General features: G+C 42.9%; 1 protein-coding gene across 1 annotated transcript; it reads right to left on the bottom strand.

Annotated features, from left to right (window-relative positions):
* Positions 1-2,837: 2,837 nt before the first annotated feature.
* Positions 2,838-22,943, bottom strand: LOC117479060 (G patch domain-containing protein 2-like). Its single transcript, XM_034126088.1, is given in 12 exon segments — positions 2,838-4,468; positions 10,297-10,347; positions 10,350-10,375; positions 14,540-14,585; positions 14,588-14,615; positions 14,699-14,738; positions 14,842-14,906; positions 14,993-15,078; positions 15,185-15,334; positions 16,217-16,278; positions 21,072-21,737; positions 22,868-22,943. Coding segments are annotated over 12 exon segments (1,410 nt in total). The 5' UTR covers positions 22,900-22,943; the 3' UTR covers positions 2,838-4,310.

The raw sequence follows: 22,943 nt of genomic DNA, 5'->3' as shown, positions 1-22,943 counted from the left end.
GACTCTCAACACGTGGCAAAGTGACTACCGGCGTCTTCAGCGTTCAGTCGCAAGATTAACAGCGGGGGATCTACTGATGGTCTCCTTCGGCCGAGGGAGTATTTTCTCTGTCAGCCACACTAACATTTGTATTCAGCAGAAACACTGTCAAGGTTTGTGTCACTCCATTGTGAAAAGTATTCTAGAGTAGCAAGAAGCAATCAGTTTCATTATCAGTTCATCTGTTGTTTTCCTAATTCATTATTCAGCTTATAAATTGTGAAAAGTGCTCGTCACTGTTCCCGGAGCCCATGATCTTCAAATTGCTTTTTTTTCAACCAAAAGTTTCAAATCTAAAAAGGTACTTTTAGCTAGGGGCTGCTCTATGAATGGCACTACAGATAGTAAGTCAGTCTGTCCACCTCTTCATTCTATCTCAACTGGATGAAAGGCCATGATGTACTTTTAACCCAATTTGTTTGTCTGCTTGTCAGCCTTATTACTGGAAAGACTACCGGCCAGATTATCATTGAACTTGGTGGAAAGGGCCAAGAAAGGACCAATAAAATGTGGATAGGATCAAAATCAAGGGGCAGATGCACTAATTATTAAATTCGAAACAATTTGTTGCTTACTGGAAAAATTCATTTGAATGTGGCATCACCAATAATGTTTTATACTGTTTTATATCTTTGTCAGGGCAAAAGACGGTCTCAAATAACGTTTTTGTTACTGTTTGTACTTTCAAGCCTCCTGATTGGCTATGTTGCATACCACGTACTGTACCAACAACATTCCCTGTGTGTTGCCAGCCATGTCATCACCCAGTGTTTCCTGTCTCTCTATTCTGTAATACTCATGCATGTATTATTCTGTAAATATGTATATGGCATAACTTTAATTTCAAACCCCATCTTCACATACGCATTTTGGACAATCATCATTATTCATTTATTGCACACACATTTCAGCTTTTGAAATAAATAGACACTGCAGATTTTTTTCGGTAAATACTCATGACATGTAGGAATGATTAAAACATCACAGATGACATAAAGGCATTACATCATTAAAAAAATTAATTACACATGACAATACAAAGACATTAATAAAACTACAATTTCATCAAACAACTTCTTCGAAATGTTCTCTTCATACAGAGTTTATTAAAAAGCAGAGTATCCACCTCATGCTGACACTTATTCTGACCTAACAACACCATCATAGAAAACAGAGCTCCTGCATAAACGCTGCACTGCAGGTTCGATTGAATACCATTGTAATGTCTCTCTAACATCTAGTGACACCGTGCAGGCTTTCTAAGGAAGGAGTAATCCTCTTTAGATCATTTGCTAAGCAATTAGGCATGCCTCCACTGCTATTAAATATGAAGATAACAGCCTATGAGATAAGATGCTATTTGTACTACGTATCAAATGTGGATAGCTGCCTAAGAGCCCTGATATCAGGGAGATATATTTAATTCCTTGTAAATGAAATTAAAAAATACGACAGTAAAAAATTAAAGAGACATATCTACTCTACTATCTATCATGAAATTGAATTTATCAATTTAATGTCCTCAGACCTAAATCCTCAATTAATGGAGCTATAACTATGCATCACATCATAAATACTACACATTTTATACAGTGCAATCACTTTAAATGCATGGCTTCATGGATAAGATCAAGTCTGACATTCCACTGAACAAGGCAAATATATAAATACGTTTAGCTGCCAAAATAAATTGTCAAACATATTGAGAGAGCATCATCGCCACGCTGACAATCACAGGAAACCCTGACCACACTAGGATTCTATTGTGAAAAGAAAGGTGCCCAGATCAAACGGCGTCACTTTTGAAAGCCAAAGTGAGTTGAACTACGGCGACTCGCAACATGCATTTGTCAGCAGGAACCAGAGAGCCTCTTCTGCATGTGTTTCTATCATCACTACACAGAGAGAACAAACGCCACTGACAAGAAAGGAGCCACAAAAAAAAGAAAAGCAGATTTCCCACTGACCTGTGACCCGGGGACCAAGGGGCCGCCCTGTGTGCATACAGAGGAGGTTCAAACAGAGTTTATGACTGCATTATCTCTCCTCCTTCCTCAACACCTCTCCACCCATCAGTGGACACTAGCAGCCACTACACCGGAGCACACAGACCGGGCATCACTCATTCACTCGCCTCCTAGGTGCCTTTGTCAGGTGATTGCTGGCGGAAAAAGGAAAACAGATCAATACATCTCCCATGGGCCTGACAGGTAATCTTTACCTGGAATGAAATATGAGTGGTACCGGCCTGCTGGATTCCTTAACTGTAACAGGGCAATTGACTGGCTTTGCGGAAGCCATTCCCCCCCGCCCCCCCACTTCCTGGCCATTGGAAATACATTTTGCAGCATACAGTCTGGCTGAGATGACATTATGGGGACTGCTAATTACCAGAGAGTCAGGAGAGGTGTTTCCCCTCCCGCTACTAATGGAACTGTATCTGAAGTGATGCTTCTTCCTGCCCTGTCAATGCCTTGGCACCAAAACACAGACTGACTGATAGAGCAATGGTGGGAAGCTCTCCTTAAAACACTAAACAGTCAATACCTGTCAACCAGAGGCTTCAAAAGGAAACCAATGTATTCATCAACAACTTCAAATTACGAATGTGGATCATGTATGTGTGGCATGTGAATACCCCACGAAGCTGCTGGACTGTTTGGTCAAGCTGCAGCAGCTCTGTGTGTGTGTGTGTGTGTGTGTGTGTGTGTGTGTGTGTGTGTGTGTGTGTGTGTGTGTGTGTGTGTGTGTGTGTGTGTGTGTGTGTGTGTGTGTGTGTGTGTGTGTGTGTGTGTGTGTGTGTGTGTGTGTGTGTGTGTGTGTGTGTGTGTGTGTGTGTGTGTGTGTGTGTTCTTTGCCTCAACACTTTGACTGATTCCTGTGGCAGGATGTCTTGTGTGAGGCATCCATTTAGACGAGTGTGCACACACAGCATTTATAAATGTCATCCCTGGCCAACATGATCACATAAAGCCTTCTCAGACGGATTATTGCGGACGTATAACTCACGTTAATTGGCAAATCTCATTCTACTAAATGCGATCCTTCTCTCAGAGAAGGCTTTAAAGTGTCTGAAAAGACATGCAGAATGTGGCTGATGATAATGCGGATCGTTTCACTACAAAGGTATCTTGTGATCATTATGGAAAGTGCATACCTTTGCCTTTTTGGTGTTGGGAAGGATTTCAGATAAGCTATTTAAAAACTGTTGCACGAATTCACTCTGCGGTTTCTCTTAAAATTGCCCTCAAAAACACATTTTATATTGAAATGTCAAACCCCAGGAGAGATAATGTATAGGGGAATGTGTTAGTGTGTTAAGACAGTCATCATCGGTATGTGGTTTAGGTTAAGTAGAATGTACTTCACTTGACTCCTATATAGAAATGCAGTTTTCTGACAATACGGCATGTTTACCAGCTGTGAGAGAATTGTTGTGTTTGATCTCAGTGTACGCCGCCATTGATCTTTTAATGCATCTGATGCTGAGAGAGTCGGGGAAATGTATACCCCAGGGGTAGGTGAATGTACAGTGCACGACACTCCTTTCCCGTCTTCAACAGCTTCTGCATCTCCTCTCCACCGGCCCCACTTCTCCACCGCTGCTGGAAAACACACTGTTCAAACAGATTTGCAGCTGGCCTTGAACTTAAACACATTTGGGGAAATTTAAATACAGAAGGTAGGCTAAATAGAGAACAAAAGCGGCCCTCCGAGGACGGCGAGTACGCTCCCTCTGTGTTGTGCTAATGAGCACCTTTGTACAAACTGTAGCTTTTCAAAACCATGCTAATCGGACGCCTGTACTTTGTGTGGCTCTCTACCGGTGGTCGCCTCTCCGAACCCTGTAGCAGCATGGGGTCGCTAAACATTCTGATGCTCTCCTGTCTCGCAGCTACAGAAGCTTCCTTGCCGTAAACCTGACCACACCATCCTCCCAGTGTTCCCGCTGACAAACGCCGCGCTACTAGAGTGGACATAATTGTTGGATTGTGTGGTAGCAGGTGGCCCTGGAGTCAGTGTGTGGAAACAGGAGGAGCCGTCCAGTCTTCAGTGGAGCCTCTTGAAGCTACTTTCAGGAGATGGCTTAACAAGGCTTGATTGCATTAACATTTGTCATGCTTAATACAATACCTGAAAAGACGGGATCTAGCAATAACATGCTGATTTGAGGAGTAATTATGTGCTTTGTATTTTTTCCTTTGTTATATAGTTTGTGCAGCAAGAGAGGCCTTTTTATTCTCTGGCACAATATCTTTTGATTTGTCACTTCAGTGTGCTTGTCCGTGCAGGTTTCTGGTGGTCCCTCGGGGGGGGGGGGGGGGAGATAAACTCTGTGAACCTGGTGCTCTTGGTCCCACTAGGGTTGAGGTGTTACAGTCTCCCTGTGCCTCTTCTCTCCGGTGATCCTTGTGAAATGGGTTGCTTGCTGCAGAGAATAAAGAAAGCCCATATCATATTCCGGACATGTAACACAACACTGAGAACAAACAGAAATAGATACTCACATAAATCACATTTCCCAGATTCAATGGACAGGCTCTCGGATAAAAAAAATTAAATTTCGTCCACGACTCATGGATCACTCGCTGTTTTAGGTATATTAAAATAAAACTTTGAAGCAATCCTTTTCTAATAGGTTAAATATTAATGAGGTTTTGGTCAAGTGAGCCAAATCCAATTTGGCCCCATATGACTCGTGGACATGGTTATTAAAAGGCCAATCTGTGCTGCTCCTATGGCTTAACTCCCTCCCCTCCAGTGTAAGAAGCTGTATGTTTTGAACTCCATTCATCATTCACGTTCACATCTCACTGACTCACTTTCTTTTTAAACATCCTCTTTCTCTTGATCTGGCTCACCCTTAAAGCTTTTTGTTCCTGGAATTGAAGGGAAATATCTGAAAGAGAAAAGGGGCCAATTTCTGCAGAAGACAGAGGAACTCTAAAACAATTGCGCTCCCTAACATGCTTGATAAATAAATCTTTTCAGATTTCCCCGAAAAAAGTTAGCGGCGGTCACACAAGACATTGGTGAGGCAGTCCCAGAGCAGAGGACAAGGGAACTAGAAGTGACATTGTGGCTCTGGGCTGTCTCAAAGGATTAGGCATTACAGCATTCACTGGCATGTGCTTTTGCTCCTTCCCATTATATCTGCTTGTGCCTCTTTCCAGATGACTTCTTCCCCAAACTGATCCGGCGGGCAAGATAATTGATTAATATTTCTTGAGGGAACGATGACTAACCGTTGCTGAGTTTCAACCCAAACACTCGGGTTAAACATAGTCAAAGGCTTGGATCAAAATTCAGTGGTTTCCATATTTGACAGATACACAGAAATGGCTGGGAACTTTCAGTTTGTGGGTGTGTTTACATGCTCAGGGCATAGCAGATAGTCGCCTCTGTCCTAGGTCAAGGTCACAATCTGGATAAGCTGTTTATTCACATTTTACATTCTGTTCAACAGAGCGGATATTCACATGGACTAAACCTTTTACCACGCAAATCCAGGTTGTACTTATTTAAGGGAAGCTACCTTATTCTGGCTAATCAATTAACCAGTATTCAAGTTTCTCATGTTTACGTACCAATACAACAATTTGAAAGGTAAAGTAGAAGTCATGCAGGCAAAATTGTAAAAGAATAAAAGCATTATTCTGTACTTAATACAGGTAGAAAATGGCCCCTGTCACTCAAATATTTAAAATGTATTGTAAGGTGTGCCAATGCTTAAGTAGCGTTTAATTATTTTAAACCAACCTACAGTAGGAGAGGGTATGAAGATCTAAATAAATCTTGAGGGTTTGTGAGTATTTCCTTCCTAACCCTACAAATATTTCTACCTTTGCTTTTTCGTGAATTATAAGAATCATTTGGGCCTCTAACAGTTAAATAAAGCCTCTTGGTCCAATCCATTGACATGTGATCCGACACTGGTCTCGAGCCAAAAGGTTTGGGAACATTGGCTTAATATTTAACAAACATTGTATTTTAGGAGATTAGCATGTGTGGAATGTAGGACCATAAAACGGAGGTGCCTCAAAGTTTTACTTAAACACAGTACTTGGTTACTTTCTACCACTCAAATCAAATCAAGTTTTATTTATATAGCACATTTTTAAAACGATTTTTGGTCGAGCCAAAGTGCTGTACATATAATAATTACCTTACAGTAAGGACACTTTACAGCAAATACAACAGCACAGTTTACCACTGACTGTATGCAGGTTGTAGGTAAATAATATAAAACGTTTAAATATAGCAACTTATCACAATTATAGTATCTTTGTAAATTAATGTGAACGTTACAAGATCAATTAAACTTGATGAATGAATAAAAGATACTTTCATTCGGCCAGAACACCTACACTTACACTCAACTGGTTTTACATCAAGGTCGATAAAGACATTAAAAAGGTTTTCTGTCAATGGGAGAATTACAGTACATGCATTTATTGTGGGTGATAATGGGAGGTTGAATGGAACCATCTTACCATCTTAATAAGCTCTCATGTGATGCTCTCTAAAAACAATCATTACAGGCCTTCCTGGAGCACTCCCCTTCCCCGTGTTTATTAATCAGCTAATTACACATTGACAGTAATGGGCCTGCTGATTCCCACACTTAAATGAACAGGGCTGAATAGTTCTTTAATGATTAGCCTTTGTGTTTCTCTCTCCTGCTCGCTCTCCTTCTCTCTCGCAGACACACACTAACAGACCATTCTTTTCACAATTGAAAAAAAAAACAAGACATTCAAATCAGACCTCCTGGTGAGCAGGTTTGCACACAAGCAGAGTCAGAAAGCCCCTGACAGACTCTGAGCTGCTAAAAACAAATCTGTCTTTACAGCAAGAAAACAATTAGGGTGTTTACAAAGGCAGCGGGTTCCCGGCTACACTATGTCAACTTGTGTGGGTTTCAGTGTTAAGCTGAGCCTGGAGCAACAGCAAACAACCACCCTGGAAGTTTGGTGGAGCAGCGCAGGCAGGTGCAGGTCATAGACGGAGGAGATGGGGAGGGGTTTTTTGAAGGACGCGAGCAGGGTGCGGAGTGGAGCCGGAGAGGGCGAAATAGTGCGGTGGGCTGCATTTCTGTCAGCAGAAGTGATGGCTGAGTGGTAGCGTTATTTGTCTTGTGCTGCCATACGGCCCTCGCACCAGCCTGGGCATTAATGAGAGGGGGCCGGACCGCCGGGCAGGAACACGGCGGGCCCCAGACGCAGGTGATCTGTCACGCAGCCGTCGTGCTCGAGCAAGGAGACACATGAAGAGGGGAGAGGGGAGGCTGGGGGGCCGGCCTCCACATGTGGCACTTTCCAAGACGTAGGGAACGCACTGATGACGTTAATCAGAGTTTAAACCCTGACTCTTCCTGAAATAAAGCACTCTGAGTAAGTTCAAGTTTGGGTTATTACCATTGTCGCTTGATAGATATAAAGAGGAATTACATTTTGCAGTAGGAGACAGCAGGGGGGGGTTTCAAATTGCGATTATTAATTAGTCTGTTTCCGAGACAAGCTAGGGCAATTAAAATCCATCGGGATCTTCACACACACTGATTGATCTTTGCCTTAGGAATATCTTTCATTATATTGTCAACAGGTACTTATTTTCCTTCACATTCAAAAGGCAACATGGTGATATTCTATGATTTACTCATTGCAGAACACAACATTTTGGATCAAATATCAAAATGTGCAGGAATTATACAATTTGTAGCCACCCAAAATAGATCCAGTTTAAATTACAATATCAATGTGCATTTTTTTTATAATATCCAATAACGTATAATAGAGAACTGGCATGCTTTGTCTCGAAATCTAGTAAGCACTTGTTGGATTGAGTTGGGTTGTTGGATTGACGGTTGTGAGAAAAGCAGAAAATGGGCAATTTACGGCTGAGAAATGGAGTGGTCATCTAATCCAAACAGATACCTGGCTTGATCAATTGTTGTGTTGTTTTTCTTTTTTTCCCCCCAAACCAGTTTCCGCACTTCCACAGCAAGTGCTAAAAGGGTAAAGAAAGAAGACAAAAGCAACAGCTGGGTACCGCCTCAGTAATTCCCCACGGAGACCTGGAAGACACCTCCGGCCGAAGACCATTTTCACTCCTGATTACAGAGTCTCAAATCAAGCACTAACACGTACAACAATCCACTTCCTCTGGCCAACTCAAACAAAGACCTGGCTGTCGTGTTCACTGAGAGCAACGTGCTGTTCTCTCTTCTAAATGCAGTAAACAATCTTTACATGCAAACAAGATGTTTACCGGAGAACAACAAATCACTGAATCTGATTTTGTCTCTGAACAGATTTATGTCAGAATGGCAACAAACCAAAATGTGTACACGGGGAGTGTGAAAGCTTGTCAGAGTGAATGTGCGTCTCCTGGCCGCGGTGAGATTACTGAGGAGAGACATGCTCCAGCTCGCTGCCAAAGTAAAGATTTATACAGAGCAGTTGCAGCTGCAGAAACTGACATTGGACGACAGGGGATGCATGATAAATCATGGTGGACAGGGGGCACTAGACTCAAGAAGCAGGAAAACACTTTGAACAGGGCTGAGGGGGGTGTGCCAATCAGGGACCCTTCTCCTACGCAATATAGGAAACAGATCATCTTGTAGTCTCTTCATCCAAAACACACTATAAAGAATCCAAGGGGTCATAGCAGTATTTATTTTGGGAGAAAACCCATGAGAAAATACCCTATCAAACTCAAATGACATGCAGTGATCATTTGTAAAGTGCAGGATTTACAAATGAAACACTAACTTATTTGTATTTGTGGAAAAATAATGATTAATTTATCGTGTTTTGTTTAAGATTTCAATACATTTATTTCCCCCTCTTAAACCTTTAACAATAGGGTCTGTCAACTGTCCTAAACTGAGGGATGCCCCTTCGTTCCGCATGTTGAATATGAGGGGTCCTTAAAGGCCAGGGGTGATTCCTTTTGTACTTTTATGGGAAGTGGTTCAGCGCTGGGGGGGGTGAAGGACAGAGTTGCCGGCCGCTCCATCACTCAGTGCAATAAATGGATGCAATCTGTACCCAAGTAAAGCATTGGCTGTTTTTAAATTCCACCTCTTTTATCCAAATGAATGATGGACCCTGGTACAGTGCACTGTGTGACAATATTAACATACATCAGAGGCCTACACCCCTCACTAAATCATGGAACTACCGGCATTTGTTATTTAAATGACAAACAGGAGCTGCAGGAGTGGAGCACGGGGAGAGGACGCCGAGGAAAAAGGTGGACAAACCAATTCAGATTTCAATCCGGCAAAGACACAAGGCCCGGAGCCATGACTCTAATGAAAAAAGGCAGCTCCAGCAGGTCCAAACAGACACAGCGGCGGCTGCTCGCTGCCACCTGCAATACGGTGAACTCTACATCACTTCTCTTTGTCTTTCGCTTTAAAAAGGGAAACTTCAATCGTCAAACATATTAACAAGTCTAACTTCGCATTTCCATCTCCTGTTAACTCACAAAATATTTTCCATTCTGTATTTACAGAAACTGGTCAACTGCATTTAGGCAGAGTGGTGCTTTAAGAGTTATGTTAATATGCTCAATCATTAAGCTCACAAGCTGATTTATGGCAGGTTTGTTTACCATGTACACCTTCATAGGTATCCCAGTGATGGAAAGGTTGTTGCCTGTTCAATACCCAGGTATTATCTGATGTTTCTCTGTCATGCCCCCATTCAAAAGGTGAAAAAAAACATGGCCCCAACATCCTCACGCTAGCGAAAAACGAATCCCATTTTTATCAAAAACATACATAATGAATGCATTGTATAATCTCCAAAATGACAACAATTGATCTTCAGAGGGGCATGAATGCCTGTACCAAATTTCATGGCAATTCATGTTGAGATATTTCCCTAAAAAACCCATGCCAACCTCATGTTGGCATTAGAAAAGTGAGGGGACAAACAAAGCCATTAGGATTCATCCTCTGAGCACCATGATGGTCTATACAAAACATCACAGAAATCCATCCAGTAGTTGTTTAGATATATCAGTCTGGACTACAGAAGAGGACTGACAGAACCACATTGTTGCTAACACTGCTACAAAAAATGATAACTAAATGTCTCTTATTTTAGGTATCTTTATCAGAGATATCTAGAAATCCTTAACCTGCACGTTTAGTTTTGTATGCACCAACATAACACATGGAATAATAATATGAGCGAGTGGTGAGTAGGCCGGAGATTCATCAGTATGTGTGGAGGGTGATACCTGATGTTGTGACGGACACCGCTTCTGTTCTCCTCCTGATGTCACTGCGGGGTGGTGTGCACAGGAGACCTCAGTCTGCCTGAGGGGACAGAGAAACAGAGACCAAACGTTACTCCCAATACCTCCCCACACGTAAACATGTACAAATGTAATAATTCCATAAAAGTCGATAAACGCAAGCGAGGCACATTTGCAAACGCAGCAGTTTACAGTGCGATGCATATCTTGGCCCCGCCTTAATTTCTCTTCATTAATACATATTTTCAGCAGATGGAATATTGGATGAGGAGAGGTGCTGGGTGCATGTGGCTGAGTCATTGCAGAGTTCACATCAACACATTACACCTGCTCCTTGCCTCCTGTGTCATATGTCAGGAGCCCTGAAATAGGAAAAAAGCCCCCCCACCAGCTTAATAGCCCTGACTTCAGAAATGTAAAGTTAAGGTCAAGGTCCGTTCCATCACTGGGAAGGGAGGGGGAGAAGCTGATGTGGTGTGTATGTTTGTGCATGGGAGGAGGGGGACAGATTGAGTAAAACAGAGTTGGTGTGTGCAGGAGCTACCGTAAGATATGACGGAACATTTTAGTTAAAATCTTGCACATTCTGCGTATTATACACAGGTTAACTGCATCTAAGAGAAAATGTAAACAACAATGCTGTTTGAAAATGCCAATAAGCACAACTTGTAAAAATGAATTCATGACAGATTGCAGAACAGAGGCTCATGCAGCACGACGCTCCTTGTTATCCAGCGCCGCTCCTCACGGACGGCAGGCTACATAAAGCTCACAACCCTAACAAGCACATGCTACAATAAGGCCCCGTCAGGGCAGCCTTTTAACAGGCAGCGTGTTCCATGACCTCAACAACCATAAATCACATGACGGGGGTGCAGGCGCGGGGTGTCGAGAGCTGAGCGGGGCATGCTTTGAGCGAAGTCTCTATGTTGTATAATCAATAGATATAAAAATAAATGGCCTGACCGTTATTCTCTCCCTGCTACCCCTCTCTAATAAAATCCCAGTAATGCATATTTCATTTACTTTTATACTTATTGATTACCTGTACTCCAGTTAGTAAATCACGCGCCTATCGATCCCTCAATCGTAGCTCTGTCGGACAGCACATAACCAGCCATTTGCGGCCCTGATAAAGAGCTCAGGCATTGAACTCCCCACAGTAAATCTTTGCAAACTAACTTTTTAATTCCAAAATCGATCCCCCGCTTAAACGTTGCATTATTTCACGAGGCACGCCTGCGGTATTAAAAGTAATACCCTGATGCATTTGGTCTTAATGTGTGGAGGTCCATCCCTCAATCTCTTCCCTCATTACACCGAGTCCGAAGCACCCCGGGGCCCCTGCAGCCTGGAGGGAGGCGAGGGCCCTTCAGGCTGCAGGGAGCTCAGAGGCAGAGCCAGGAGCCCACCGAGACCCTCAGCACAATGCTAATCAAACATGAGAATACCATCAGCTGGCTCATTAACCAAGCCAAAACACACCATTCATCTCAGAGCAGAACCCAAAGGCTTATAATAAGCATGTTACATGGCTCCGTGTAAAACTGGGGGAAGTGGTAAAAAATGCACAACGCTGTTTTTATTATTTAACATCTGTTACTTCATCAGTTTATAACAGCAGGACAGATGTTGCCCAGTTGTTTTGTCCATAAATATACAGAAACTGTGATGAGAAAACAAAGATTGACTCAGGGGCAATAAGCAATGAAAAAAACTAATAATACGTAATGAAGACGGCTAAAAACAACTCAATTCTGTCAAAGACACAAGGACACAGAGGGGAAAGTCTACAAGATGGATTTTTCAGGTCATATGAGACACTTTGAAATGCAGTGCAGTCCCTCAGGGTGCAGAGTAAAACAGCACTGACACAGGGTCAATTGTAATTTTGGCGCCCACATCCAAAAGCAAATATATCAATTAAAAATAATAAATCAAAAGTGGAGTGAGGGGCCACAGTTACAAAATGGCCATCTATTTTCATTAGGGTACACGGTGCTTCAGGTGTGAGCAGGATCTTAAGATTAATAGCGGTATTCAAATGAATCAGAAAGGATTAGGGTCTCCAGGGAGCGTAATCAATAACTCCAAATCAATAATCAATAGGCCACTCACACCAATATACTAACTGCTGACACCGAGATCTCACAATTAAAATGAAAACTGGGGAAGAGAGTGGCGTAAGGCTATGATTTATCTCACAGCGCAAGTGTCATTTAGAAATAAATAAGTCAATAGATAAAAGCTGCCGCTGCCTGGCTCAGCTCAGGGAGGCAGTTATGCATTTTAACGCGCCCGCCGGCCCCGAGCATTACAGCCAAATCCCACAAAGCATGGCGTCTATTCACACGCCGATACGAGGATAAACAGCAAGCAACCTCAAACAGCCTTTATCACTTAACATCAAATCTCTGATTGTCGCCGTCAACTGGCGGCAAACAGGAGATGACAGCTTTTATTAATACAGTATCATTTCAACCTGGCCGCCATACAAGATTAATGCTTACACTCTGCCCACAGAGAAAACACTTTCTCTCAAGGGTGTTTGGAAACAAAGAAAAGTCAGATGTATGGGAGCTCAGCGCGAGAAATCGATCACGCGGGTTGGATGCTCGGAAAGAAATGAAAATATAGTGAAGTGAGATCAGGAGAGGGCGTTTTCAAGTTTGTTAAGAGCAGGCACGAGCAATTATACTATTCCTCATTGTAGTGCAACACAATAAGTGTAACTGGTGTTGTGTCTGCATGTGAATGTGTGTTTTGGAGGAAGTTAGACGAGGTGAACGGTGCCATGTGAGCAGAGCTGGGTCGTGAGGACAGAGCCTCCATCTCACTGGAGAGTGGATTTGAGCAGCTTGGGGAGATGGATTCAGCTCGTGCCGTCCAACGGGACACATCAGAAGCCCCTCTCGTCAATCCCCCCTCTCTCCCTCATTCATTTGGGAGTATGATTTATACTTTTTGAAGTGAAGGGTCTTGAATCCCACTATAAAGGAATTAAGAGGTCTCCCCTGAGTCCGCCATTCAAATGAGAGCATGGCAGGGATATGAGGGTTTTTTAATAGAGAGAAATTAGTATTCACAATGCCTCAAACTGGAATCTGAAGGAACCTTTCAGGTGGAGAAGAAAGGGCCAGTTTAGAAAAGAAAGCCCTAAGAAGTCGGGGGCTTTTCATAGCAGTCGTGTTTTTGCCCCTCATCAAGGAGTGCTGGAGCGCTCTGTGAACTAACCCAAGAGAGAGGGAGGACAAGGAGTGTGTGTGTGTCAAACTAAATTAGGAATGCACCATAAATAGGCCGAGTGGAAACAATACAATGAGGAGTCCCACAGTCTCCAGGCCAAGGGGGCTAAGCGGCTCCTCAAACGTCCCCCATGCAGATCCAACAGATCCAGGGATGACTGCGAGCGATGAGATGCTTTGACAAACATCTCTTGGATAAACCTCTTTATTTTATTTTGTGTGCAGTCCCAGAAATGCAGGGATTTGAAACTGCATTACAAACTATGTCAACACATAGTAGTTCTCTTTGGGAACGCTGACCTTGAAAACTATTTCATTTTGAAGTTTTAGCTGCATCGAACTGTAGCTGTCTATTGTCACTTTGCCTTAGACTTTGGGACAGGGTTGACATCAACACTTATCTTCTGTGTATGTAGACCCTGGGACCACTTTAACAGCTCAAAACACACTCAACGTTGTTTTATCAACTTCATTACTTAACAAATTCTATAATAAATGCTAATAAACCCGGTTTGATACTCATAACATTTTTCAGAAGTCTTGTACTTTGTCCACACATATCGAATGTCCACGCGTAGGATGTTAAATGTGGATAATAAGCTTATTTCGTGTGATTACTATTTTTATGATAATGTCTGTATTTTGCCACCTTACTCAATGTGCATGCTTAGTCTGTACCAAGTTACCAATTCAATACTTTTTACAAATCCACAATGAAATGGTTATTATATTAACACAGCATTTGAGTCCATGAAATCCCAAGCCGTGAGAAATGTAAGCTAGACTCAGCAAAAAGATGCCTGGAACTCCAGCAACATTTGGCTTAACAAAGATTTCTATAGTAAACAGCGACCTTTGCTCCGTAACAGATACATTTCAATGAGACGGTCAGTGACTGGTCCGTCAATATATTGAGCATTGATTAAAAAACGGAATGGAGTCTCCAATAGGCCCTTAAGAGCCTGCTTCACATCCACTACCTGTTTCTGCAGATTGAGGAAGAACATCTGAGACCGGAGCTCTCTGACACACGGGTAATTGGCACAAAGGGTTTAACTGGAAATTAAAAGTATCAATAAGATTTAGAGTCTGGAATTAAAGCAAGAAAGTGGAGGGAAGAGATTTATAAGGTAACGTACCTGGCTTCTGTCTCGCTTTCCAACAGGAGGCCGCCAAAAGCTAAAAGGACAAAACAGAGTATAATCACTAGGTGCAAAATGATGATGATGATACCACATGAGTTGTGTTTTCAGTTGAATTATTTTTCATCAGTATATCTTACTCTCTCTGGTAAGGATCTTGGGAGTATTGTCTCAGCCTCTCTACAAACACTGGCATGCCCTGGCTCTGTAAAACACAAATCAAACATGCATAGTAAGACACAAAGACCTTAACAAATGTGTCCTACGGCAGAGGAAGATGTTTGCTTTAACCTTGCTGGGGAGCCTCCTCCTGTCCCTCCTCATGCAGCAGGCGGCAGAGCCAGGCACTCGCTTCAGGCGTGAGTGATACCGATACCCTGCAACCACAAGACGCACAGTTATCTTCCTTTGTTGCAAAATCATGTCTAGTACATAATTAATGTTAGTTATAATGTGTCTAAGGCACAAAAAGGCTGTGCATACCTCTCTGAGGGGGCCTTGCAGGTTGCAGGAAGGTGGGGGGGGGCCGGTTGTCCAGCTGGCCGTCTGAGTCCCAGCCGGGCAGCAGGCCGGCTACACTGGTCCCGACCCCGCAGTCCCCCTCGAAGAACCAGTCGCTCTGCTCGTCATCGCCTGTACACGGGACAGGGAGGAAGTCACATCGGTTAGCATGATGCTGCTGCAGCCTGATGCTATAACTAGCATATTTGTACAAATGTAAAACCATTGCAGATTTCATTCATATGCCTTAGCAACCCCTGCTTTGTCCAAAAATCAAGTAACTTTGTTGAACCTTTAACTAGATTACTGATTGAGGATAATGTTGGAAAAAAGGAGATTCATATTTAACCTTTCTTCTCACAATGCATTCAAGTGGGGAAAAAACACTTGAAATGCAGGATGAGCTGTTTGAAGAAATGTAATCAACATTAAATTCAGTTTTTTCTGAGTGCTATAGTTTAGAAGAAGCAGTTGTTTGGTGATCCTGAGAAGTGGAGATTGGACTGACGGATCAGTGCGTCAATAATGACTGGATATTTTTTAGGGTAAACCCCTTTAACTACACTCTACCAACCGGACAACACCGGTCTTGTCCCCAGACGGCGAGCTCTTCTCAGACCTGTCAGTCAGCAAAGAGCACGCAGGAAGCATGCCTCTCACAGTCAAGGTGTAGTGACAACTGTTAAATCAGAGGCCGCCTGGCCCCACCACAGCTAATGAGATTAGCAAAGGCTTCAGCGCTCATTAACACGACATGACAACGTCTTATTAGAGTCGCCTGGGTGCCCAGCAACCAGCCCATTGTATCGAAACCTCCCTCTCAAGCCCCAGCATTCCCTCAGAGTGGGGCAGGGTATCTATCGTCCAAATCTGACAACTCTTCATTTTTCTCTTCCTAGATCATGAACGTTTCATCTGTGAGCTCCAAATACATAAAATCAAAGCAGTTACTTGATTGAACCATGCTGTTCAATTGTTCCCACCATACGTTAAAATTAGGATTTCTTTGAGTACCTTGTCTTCCCTCATCATTGGTGAACAGGCCAGGGTCACTGCTGCATGTGCTGCTGGTTTCCCTGCAAAACAAGAAGAGAAACATCACATGTGAATGATCAGCTGTTTCTTTAATATCAGTGACATTTGAGGATGGAGGACCCTGTTTTGATTTGTCATTTGAAACCTGATGGGTTCTTTAGGTCAGACAGTGTTTAAGCGTTTGAAACGTGAACAATGTGAATCAGAAATGTACATGCCCCTGTGATGTGGATGTTTAACATTCACTTATAAAAAATAATGGAGAAGTCAGAATCTAGAGGTCGACATAAATGTAAATGACAGAAAAAGACAGAGCGTGCCGTGTTCTCCCTCGTTGCGATAGCGAACACAAAGGCATGAGGAGAGGCTCTGATCGAAGCCACTGAGTGACATGCACAATCTAATTGAATATCCTCCGCTGTCAGCTCCAATCTAATCTGGCCGGCGTTGTGGAGGATGACAGGAGAGCGAAACACATTCCCCTGCCCGCCCCTCCCTCTGGGTGTGCCCCACACACAGAGCGGCCCACAGACATGCTGCTTCCTCACAACAACTGGCCAACATCTGCTGTGTGGGCTGCCACCGCTCGCCCCCCCCCTCCCTCTGCTCCCTCACTGCTCCTCTCCACACCCCCAGGCCAACCCCTGTTACAGTGCCTCCACACCCTCTGCTACCCCAGACCACCCTGGGTTTCCCTGCCTTTCTCACACCTCAGCCACCTTGAACTGGGACCTCCAGACACCCCAAGGTCAGCGGGGGAGTAAGGGGAGGGGTGGAGGGGACAAAGATGGAGGGACAAAAAAAGGATTTCCTCTCCCTGAAACATAACTGTTCCAATGCTGTTTGTTTACTTCTAACAATCATATGTCAACAGTTTTCTATTTCCAAAAGCTTTTTTCTGAAAAGAGAAATCACATTAATTCATCTTGGAGTAACTGAGGACCTTTATTCATTTATAATGAATCATTCTGATACAGTTTATGTTGCACTGCTGCCATAAATGCTCACTAATGTGTATCGATCCGCAGGTGAAAATAGTTCCACCCAATTGTACTTTTTTTCACAACACATAACACAACTAAAAACTACTGTGGCCAGCTATTTTTTTGAAATCTCTTAGCCATTTAAAAAAAGATGCAAATATGTATTTATTTAAGGACAATGATATAATATCAACATTCCTGTAGATGTACAGTATCAGTGTAAGACACCCAGCTAATCATGAACTGATTTCCTTTTATATGTTATGTATTTTTGACAATTCTTTTGCTAGATTTTTGTCTTTTTTAGGAAGAAAAAACGATTCTGTGACATTTCTAGACTAGAAGAAAGGTATATATGCCAGCTATACATTTTACTAACGACTTTATGAGAGGGTTGATAATTTTGATTGCCTTGCATTTTGCTTCCTGTTCTTCATCGCTGACCTTGCTCATAGGAGAAAGCTGGAGGGTCAGATATGCGCTGATACCGTGCTTCCCCATATTGCAGAGGCCTTTAAGTGAAGCAGGATCAGAAATGGTCCGTCCAGCCTGTCCTCCTGGCCAGATGGTCGCGCACCATCTCCTCTCACATCTACAAGAAGCAGATGTGAGAGGGAGCAGGCCTCTCCGGGGAATCTGGAGGATGCCGGGGCGTAGCAGTCCTGGACTGTCCATCCCCCCCCTCCCCCCTCAGCCCATCTCTCCAGACTGACTCCCCAGGCCTCTGCTCAGCTGTACCCCACCTCTGGACACACTGGCAGACATCTGGAGCACACAACTCTCCAACATCAGTAGAGGACACAGCCACAAGCTCTACCTAAACAACCATTTTGGATTTGATGCGTCATTACACAACCTTTATTACAATAAGTGATGATCAACCAGCAGTGTGGTGTCTTCTTCCATATAGGTAACCATCTTAGTAAAGTGTTTTCATCTTATTGAAGGGGTTTTGTTCAAAGTTTAAGAAGAATCACAGGTATAAACAATTAATTAAAGACACCCATTAAGTATTTATCCGTATTAAAAGGTGTAATGTGATGTCGCTTGGAGCAGCACAGGGCCGATGTGTGAGACCGTTTTCATTAAGTACTGCCTAATTAATGCAATGAATAATTGAGACCCCCATTTTTCTTGGGACCAAAAGAAACACCTCTTCTTTTCTCAGCAGTGACCTTTGTCGAGAAAAGTTGACAAACATTTGGGGCAAACTTGGTCTTTGGCTGACACACAAAATACCACCTCCCCCAGTCGTGGATTAGGTGCTATAAAGCAAATAAGTCTTAATTACATAAAATGCCATATGTCCATGGTGAGACAAAGGCAAGGGCAAAGACAAAAACTGCACTGCTGTGTTTTTAGAAGTGAACTTAAGTCCCCACATGGCCCTATTGTCTCTATACAAGCTGGAGAGGTGAAGCAAAACACAGTATCCAGATGAGCACTAATCATTAGGATATAATCCTCAACTCCTGGGAGAGGCAGAGCAGTTTGCACAGAGATTACAGGCTAGCCGCCATTTATTGAGCTCGGGCTCATTCTGCAGAGGAATAAAGAAGAGGCAGAGACGGAGGGGGGCAAAGCGCTGATAACAATGGATCTGTGGGCTCTTCAAACAAGCCGCCCCAACCCAAATCCATGCCCTCTTCCATGGGTGTCTGATTATAAGGTTATCCCACCATCCCTGAGCTGCAGTAATTGGATTAGTCGCAGAGATTTATGAAAATTAACTTCGCCAAATGCTGCACGAAAACTCCTCGTACACTTTTCAAAATATAAATGACAGCACATGTGGGAACAACATGCTTTGTTTTCTTCTGGTGGCGGGGTTGAAGTCAGCGGTAGCAGCTCGCAGCTGGAGACGGAGGCTGGGCCCGGGACGGCGTCTACCCACAGGTGAGGCCTGCTCGCTGGGCCAGCCTGGGTGCCAGGTGGCATCACTGCCAGCAGGCTGGGCCAGCTCTAATCAAGGATGTGGAGCCCAACTGGAGCCGCCAACATCTGCTCCCCTTGAACCTGGGTGGCTGAAGGCAACGCTCTGCTCAGTGTGCGCGTAAGAGGAGTGACCTTGAGGAGAGGCACGTTTAAAGAGACCAGACACTCCATATGAAGGAGGTTAATGGAATGAATGGAGACCAAAGAAGTGCTTCAAAAGACATTTCAACAATGGCATGTGTGTGTGACATGAAATGGGCAGTGCACTCTCTGAGTATAAATGTTGCGGTTGTACCACTGTCAACCCTTCATCAATGCTGACATTTGCTCGTATCCTTTGTCTTAACCATCAGATTGTTCAGCCCTCGGTTCAGTGTGGCAGTCTGCTGAGCAGCAATCAAGAGCGTTGGCGTTGTGTAAGTGAGAAATGATTGACAGCGTGCCATGGTGTTCCCATTTATTTCTTCTCCGGAGCTGTTTTCTGTCAGAACGGCTATTGATTTTTCCATAAAGTAAGAAAACAAGTACCGTTTAGGGGCTAGGGAGGTCAGCACAAATTAAACCAGAAGATGTAAAGCCTTCTGTCTGTCCCATTACACATTACTCCAAATGTCTTCTTCTTCTTCTTCTTCTACAGGTTTTATAGATCAACAGATAATGAGATCAGCAAAGGAAGTGCCCTGTGAGGTGCATGAGTAGACGTGGACAATGGGAACTCCAAGGCTCAAAACTGTTAATGAATATTATATTAAAACAACTGAAGTGCACTTCCCATTAATTCTGTCTATTTATCAGTTGATTAAACATGGCATGTATTTAATGCAGGAACACTATTTCTACATTCTGAAAAAATATATATATTTAAAGTAGGATCATCCTTAAAAGCCACCACTTTGATCCAAACTGAATGATATTTAATCATTGTAGTTTCTTAAATCTTATCTAAAGCACTTTACAATACACTTATCGTTTAAAGCTGCTATAAAATAGAAGGGATTTGGGTTGTAGACTGCTGCTTTGGCAAAATAAGAAAAATGAAACCATTTATTTTTAGCTTTACCATTGTTCAAAAGACTACATTTTGCAGCTTTTTATATTAGAAAAAGCATGGACTAGGTGACAGCTAAATATAATTGTTACATTGAGTCTTTTTCTTTCTACAATATATTTGAATGTTTGCTTCACTGTATTAACAAACTCTGTGCTGCCTGTTACAGACACATTTAGTTTCGCTAAATAAAATGCACACAAGACGGTGCAGTCTGGGACACTGGGACAGAAAGGAATTCATTTCAAAACAAATCAATACTACACCAAGTCACTTATTTATTTGTGACAATATTGCTGGAAAGGAAATAATGAGCTGGCAGATGCCCGGAGGCATAACTATCAAAGATCCCTCCCTGGTGATCATTCCAGCTATAGGAGATGAGGATGAAGAGACTCTATCATTCATTTTTAATGTCAACTCAATACTTTAAAGTGGAGTGATATGATTGTGATACTTTTTTTCTGGTTTGGTTGAGGACATGCTGAATATTGACAAGTGGCTCGATGAAGACAGGCAGCATAGATCATCTTAAATGTCGCCATGTTTAATTGCTCCTGTCTGATAGTAGTTATGCCCATGACTTTTATGTTATGGGTTTAACTGCCTTGGTAACTTTCCATTTAAAGGGTAAAAAGGGCTTTTGGAGTTTTGAGCTCCTTTTTCAGAATGGTTTTAATCCTGACTTTTGAAACAATGACAGGGTTAACATTTGGCTTGTGGCAGTGCGGTAAATTAAATGTAGGCTTCTGAAAACTGGATTTGCTTATTTTTCACAAATGATTATCCTAGAAAAAATGATCTAATCTTAAATGGATGGCGACTTTTGACTGGAGCTACTGTAGGAAAATAATGAATGTAACATTACCCTTCAGACATGTTCTCATCTGCAGCATCTCTGTGTTCCTTGGCCATCTTCCTCTTCCAGCACTCCTTCCCCATCAGCCGGGCTCCTTCAGTCGGCCGGTCTGCTGCCACCCAACCTCCAGACCTTTTCTTGGATCCCGCCAGATGTTCCATCCTGGACGGCTTCTGTCTTCTTTTCCCATCTACACTGGAAACCTTTAACTTCTGCTGCAACCTAACCGTGACGTCTGAGGTCATACGTTTGACCTTCCTCCTCCTCCTGAGCTGCCGTCCTGGATTATTCTCGGTGAAGGAGTCGGACTCTGGCCAGGAAGGCTGCCTATTCCTGACCGGGCCTCTCATTACGGAGCGCCATCGGTTGGTGGGGGTCACGTCGTCAGAGTCACTGCAGTTGGCCACAGAGGCGGCGATGGAGGAGGAAGACTTCTCTCTGTGTCCTTTAGTTTCGTCTAAGCTGGACTCCGAGGCCTCGATCCAGCAGCGTCTGTGCTGCAGCGGATAGAGGGAAGATTGACGGTAGCGTCTGTGGCCTCTGCTGCGGCGGATCTGCCGGCGCTGGTGCAGCGGACTCAGGACCATTTCCTGCCACAGCTCTCCCAGCTTGCTTTGCTCTGAGGTCTGCTCCAGAGCCGACACCAGGTCCTGCACCAGCTCATCCATCATGATGCTGGAAAACAAAGATACAAGACAGAGTAAACACAGAGAGCTTAACACCATGGATGATGCTACATCAAAATATGATACGTCAGTGTAGTTGGACATACAGCAGCCAAGACAATAAACAAAATCTGAACGTGAAGCCAATGCTGTAGTGCCTAAAGTGAACAATTCTATAGTTCATTTTCCTTGGTACCTTGTTAACTTGATAGAAAGATGTCTCCAAGTATTACACTCTGTAGTGATGTTAAAGCGAGCAAATGTGGTATTATGGCTCCAATACATTTAGAAATGTAATAAAGACATTACAGACTGAGACCTTGTTAAAATATCAGTTTTATGTGCAGGTTGCCAAAAGTGATAGTAAAATCCAACATTTCCAAAAACAGAAATGAGTTTGACAAGGATGTGAAACCATGTGATACATTATCTTCAAAAATGTTGTGACTGCTTTCACTATAACAGTTTATGGCGGTATTTACATTGTTTTATGTAAATGCTTGATCTTAATTTATCAGTTATCATATGATTTTATAGATAAGCCAAGAATTTCCAAGAAAACATGAATATACCATTATTATCAAAATACCTTTAAAAATAGACTGTTGAATCCATAAATAAAAACAGGGGTTACTTTCAATGAAAGATTGGACTCATATAATAACTGAGCACTGATACAATATATTGAAATGCAAACTGATCATTGGAGTTGACCAATTCCATGCTACCATTTACATCTGTGGATGTAGTCTCTCACATTGCTAAAACAAATAGACATAGAATGAAAGGCGTTATAGTGGCTTTTTAAAAAAACGATAGAATATACCCAGGCCTTTCCTACAGGTCTGACACTGTAGGAGCAAAGACACACTGTGTAACCTTTGTTTGTTTGTTTGATTGCAGCTGTGTTAAAATGAAAGCTTTGAGCATCTGCACATCATTATTAGCTACGAAATTAAAACACCTCCTTCATAACAAGGTAAGAACGTGACTGAAGCGGTACAGCATCAGTGCATCAAAACAATAGCAGACGTGCTAGACTGTGTTACATAACAACAGCTAACACGTGAGCTCAGCACAGCCACACATCTTCCGTTAAATCAGCGAAACCAAACGATTAACAGCTATTTACTCAGTCACCGTGTCTTAAAACGACTCCTAGCCGCTATCATGATGTCATGATTTGATATGCAGATGGCTGTGTTTGAGCACTCAC

Source organism: Trematomus bernacchii, unplaced genomic scaffold (genome assembly GCF_902827165.1).
Source record: "Trematomus bernacchii unplaced genomic scaffold, fTreBer1.1, whole genome shotgun sequence".
In the NCBI taxonomy this organism is placed as follows: domain Eukaryota; kingdom Metazoa; phylum Chordata; class Actinopteri; order Perciformes; family Nototheniidae; genus Trematomus; species Trematomus bernacchii.
Note: the sequence above shows the minus strand (reverse complement) of the source record. Positions and strands in the feature narration are given on the sequence as shown.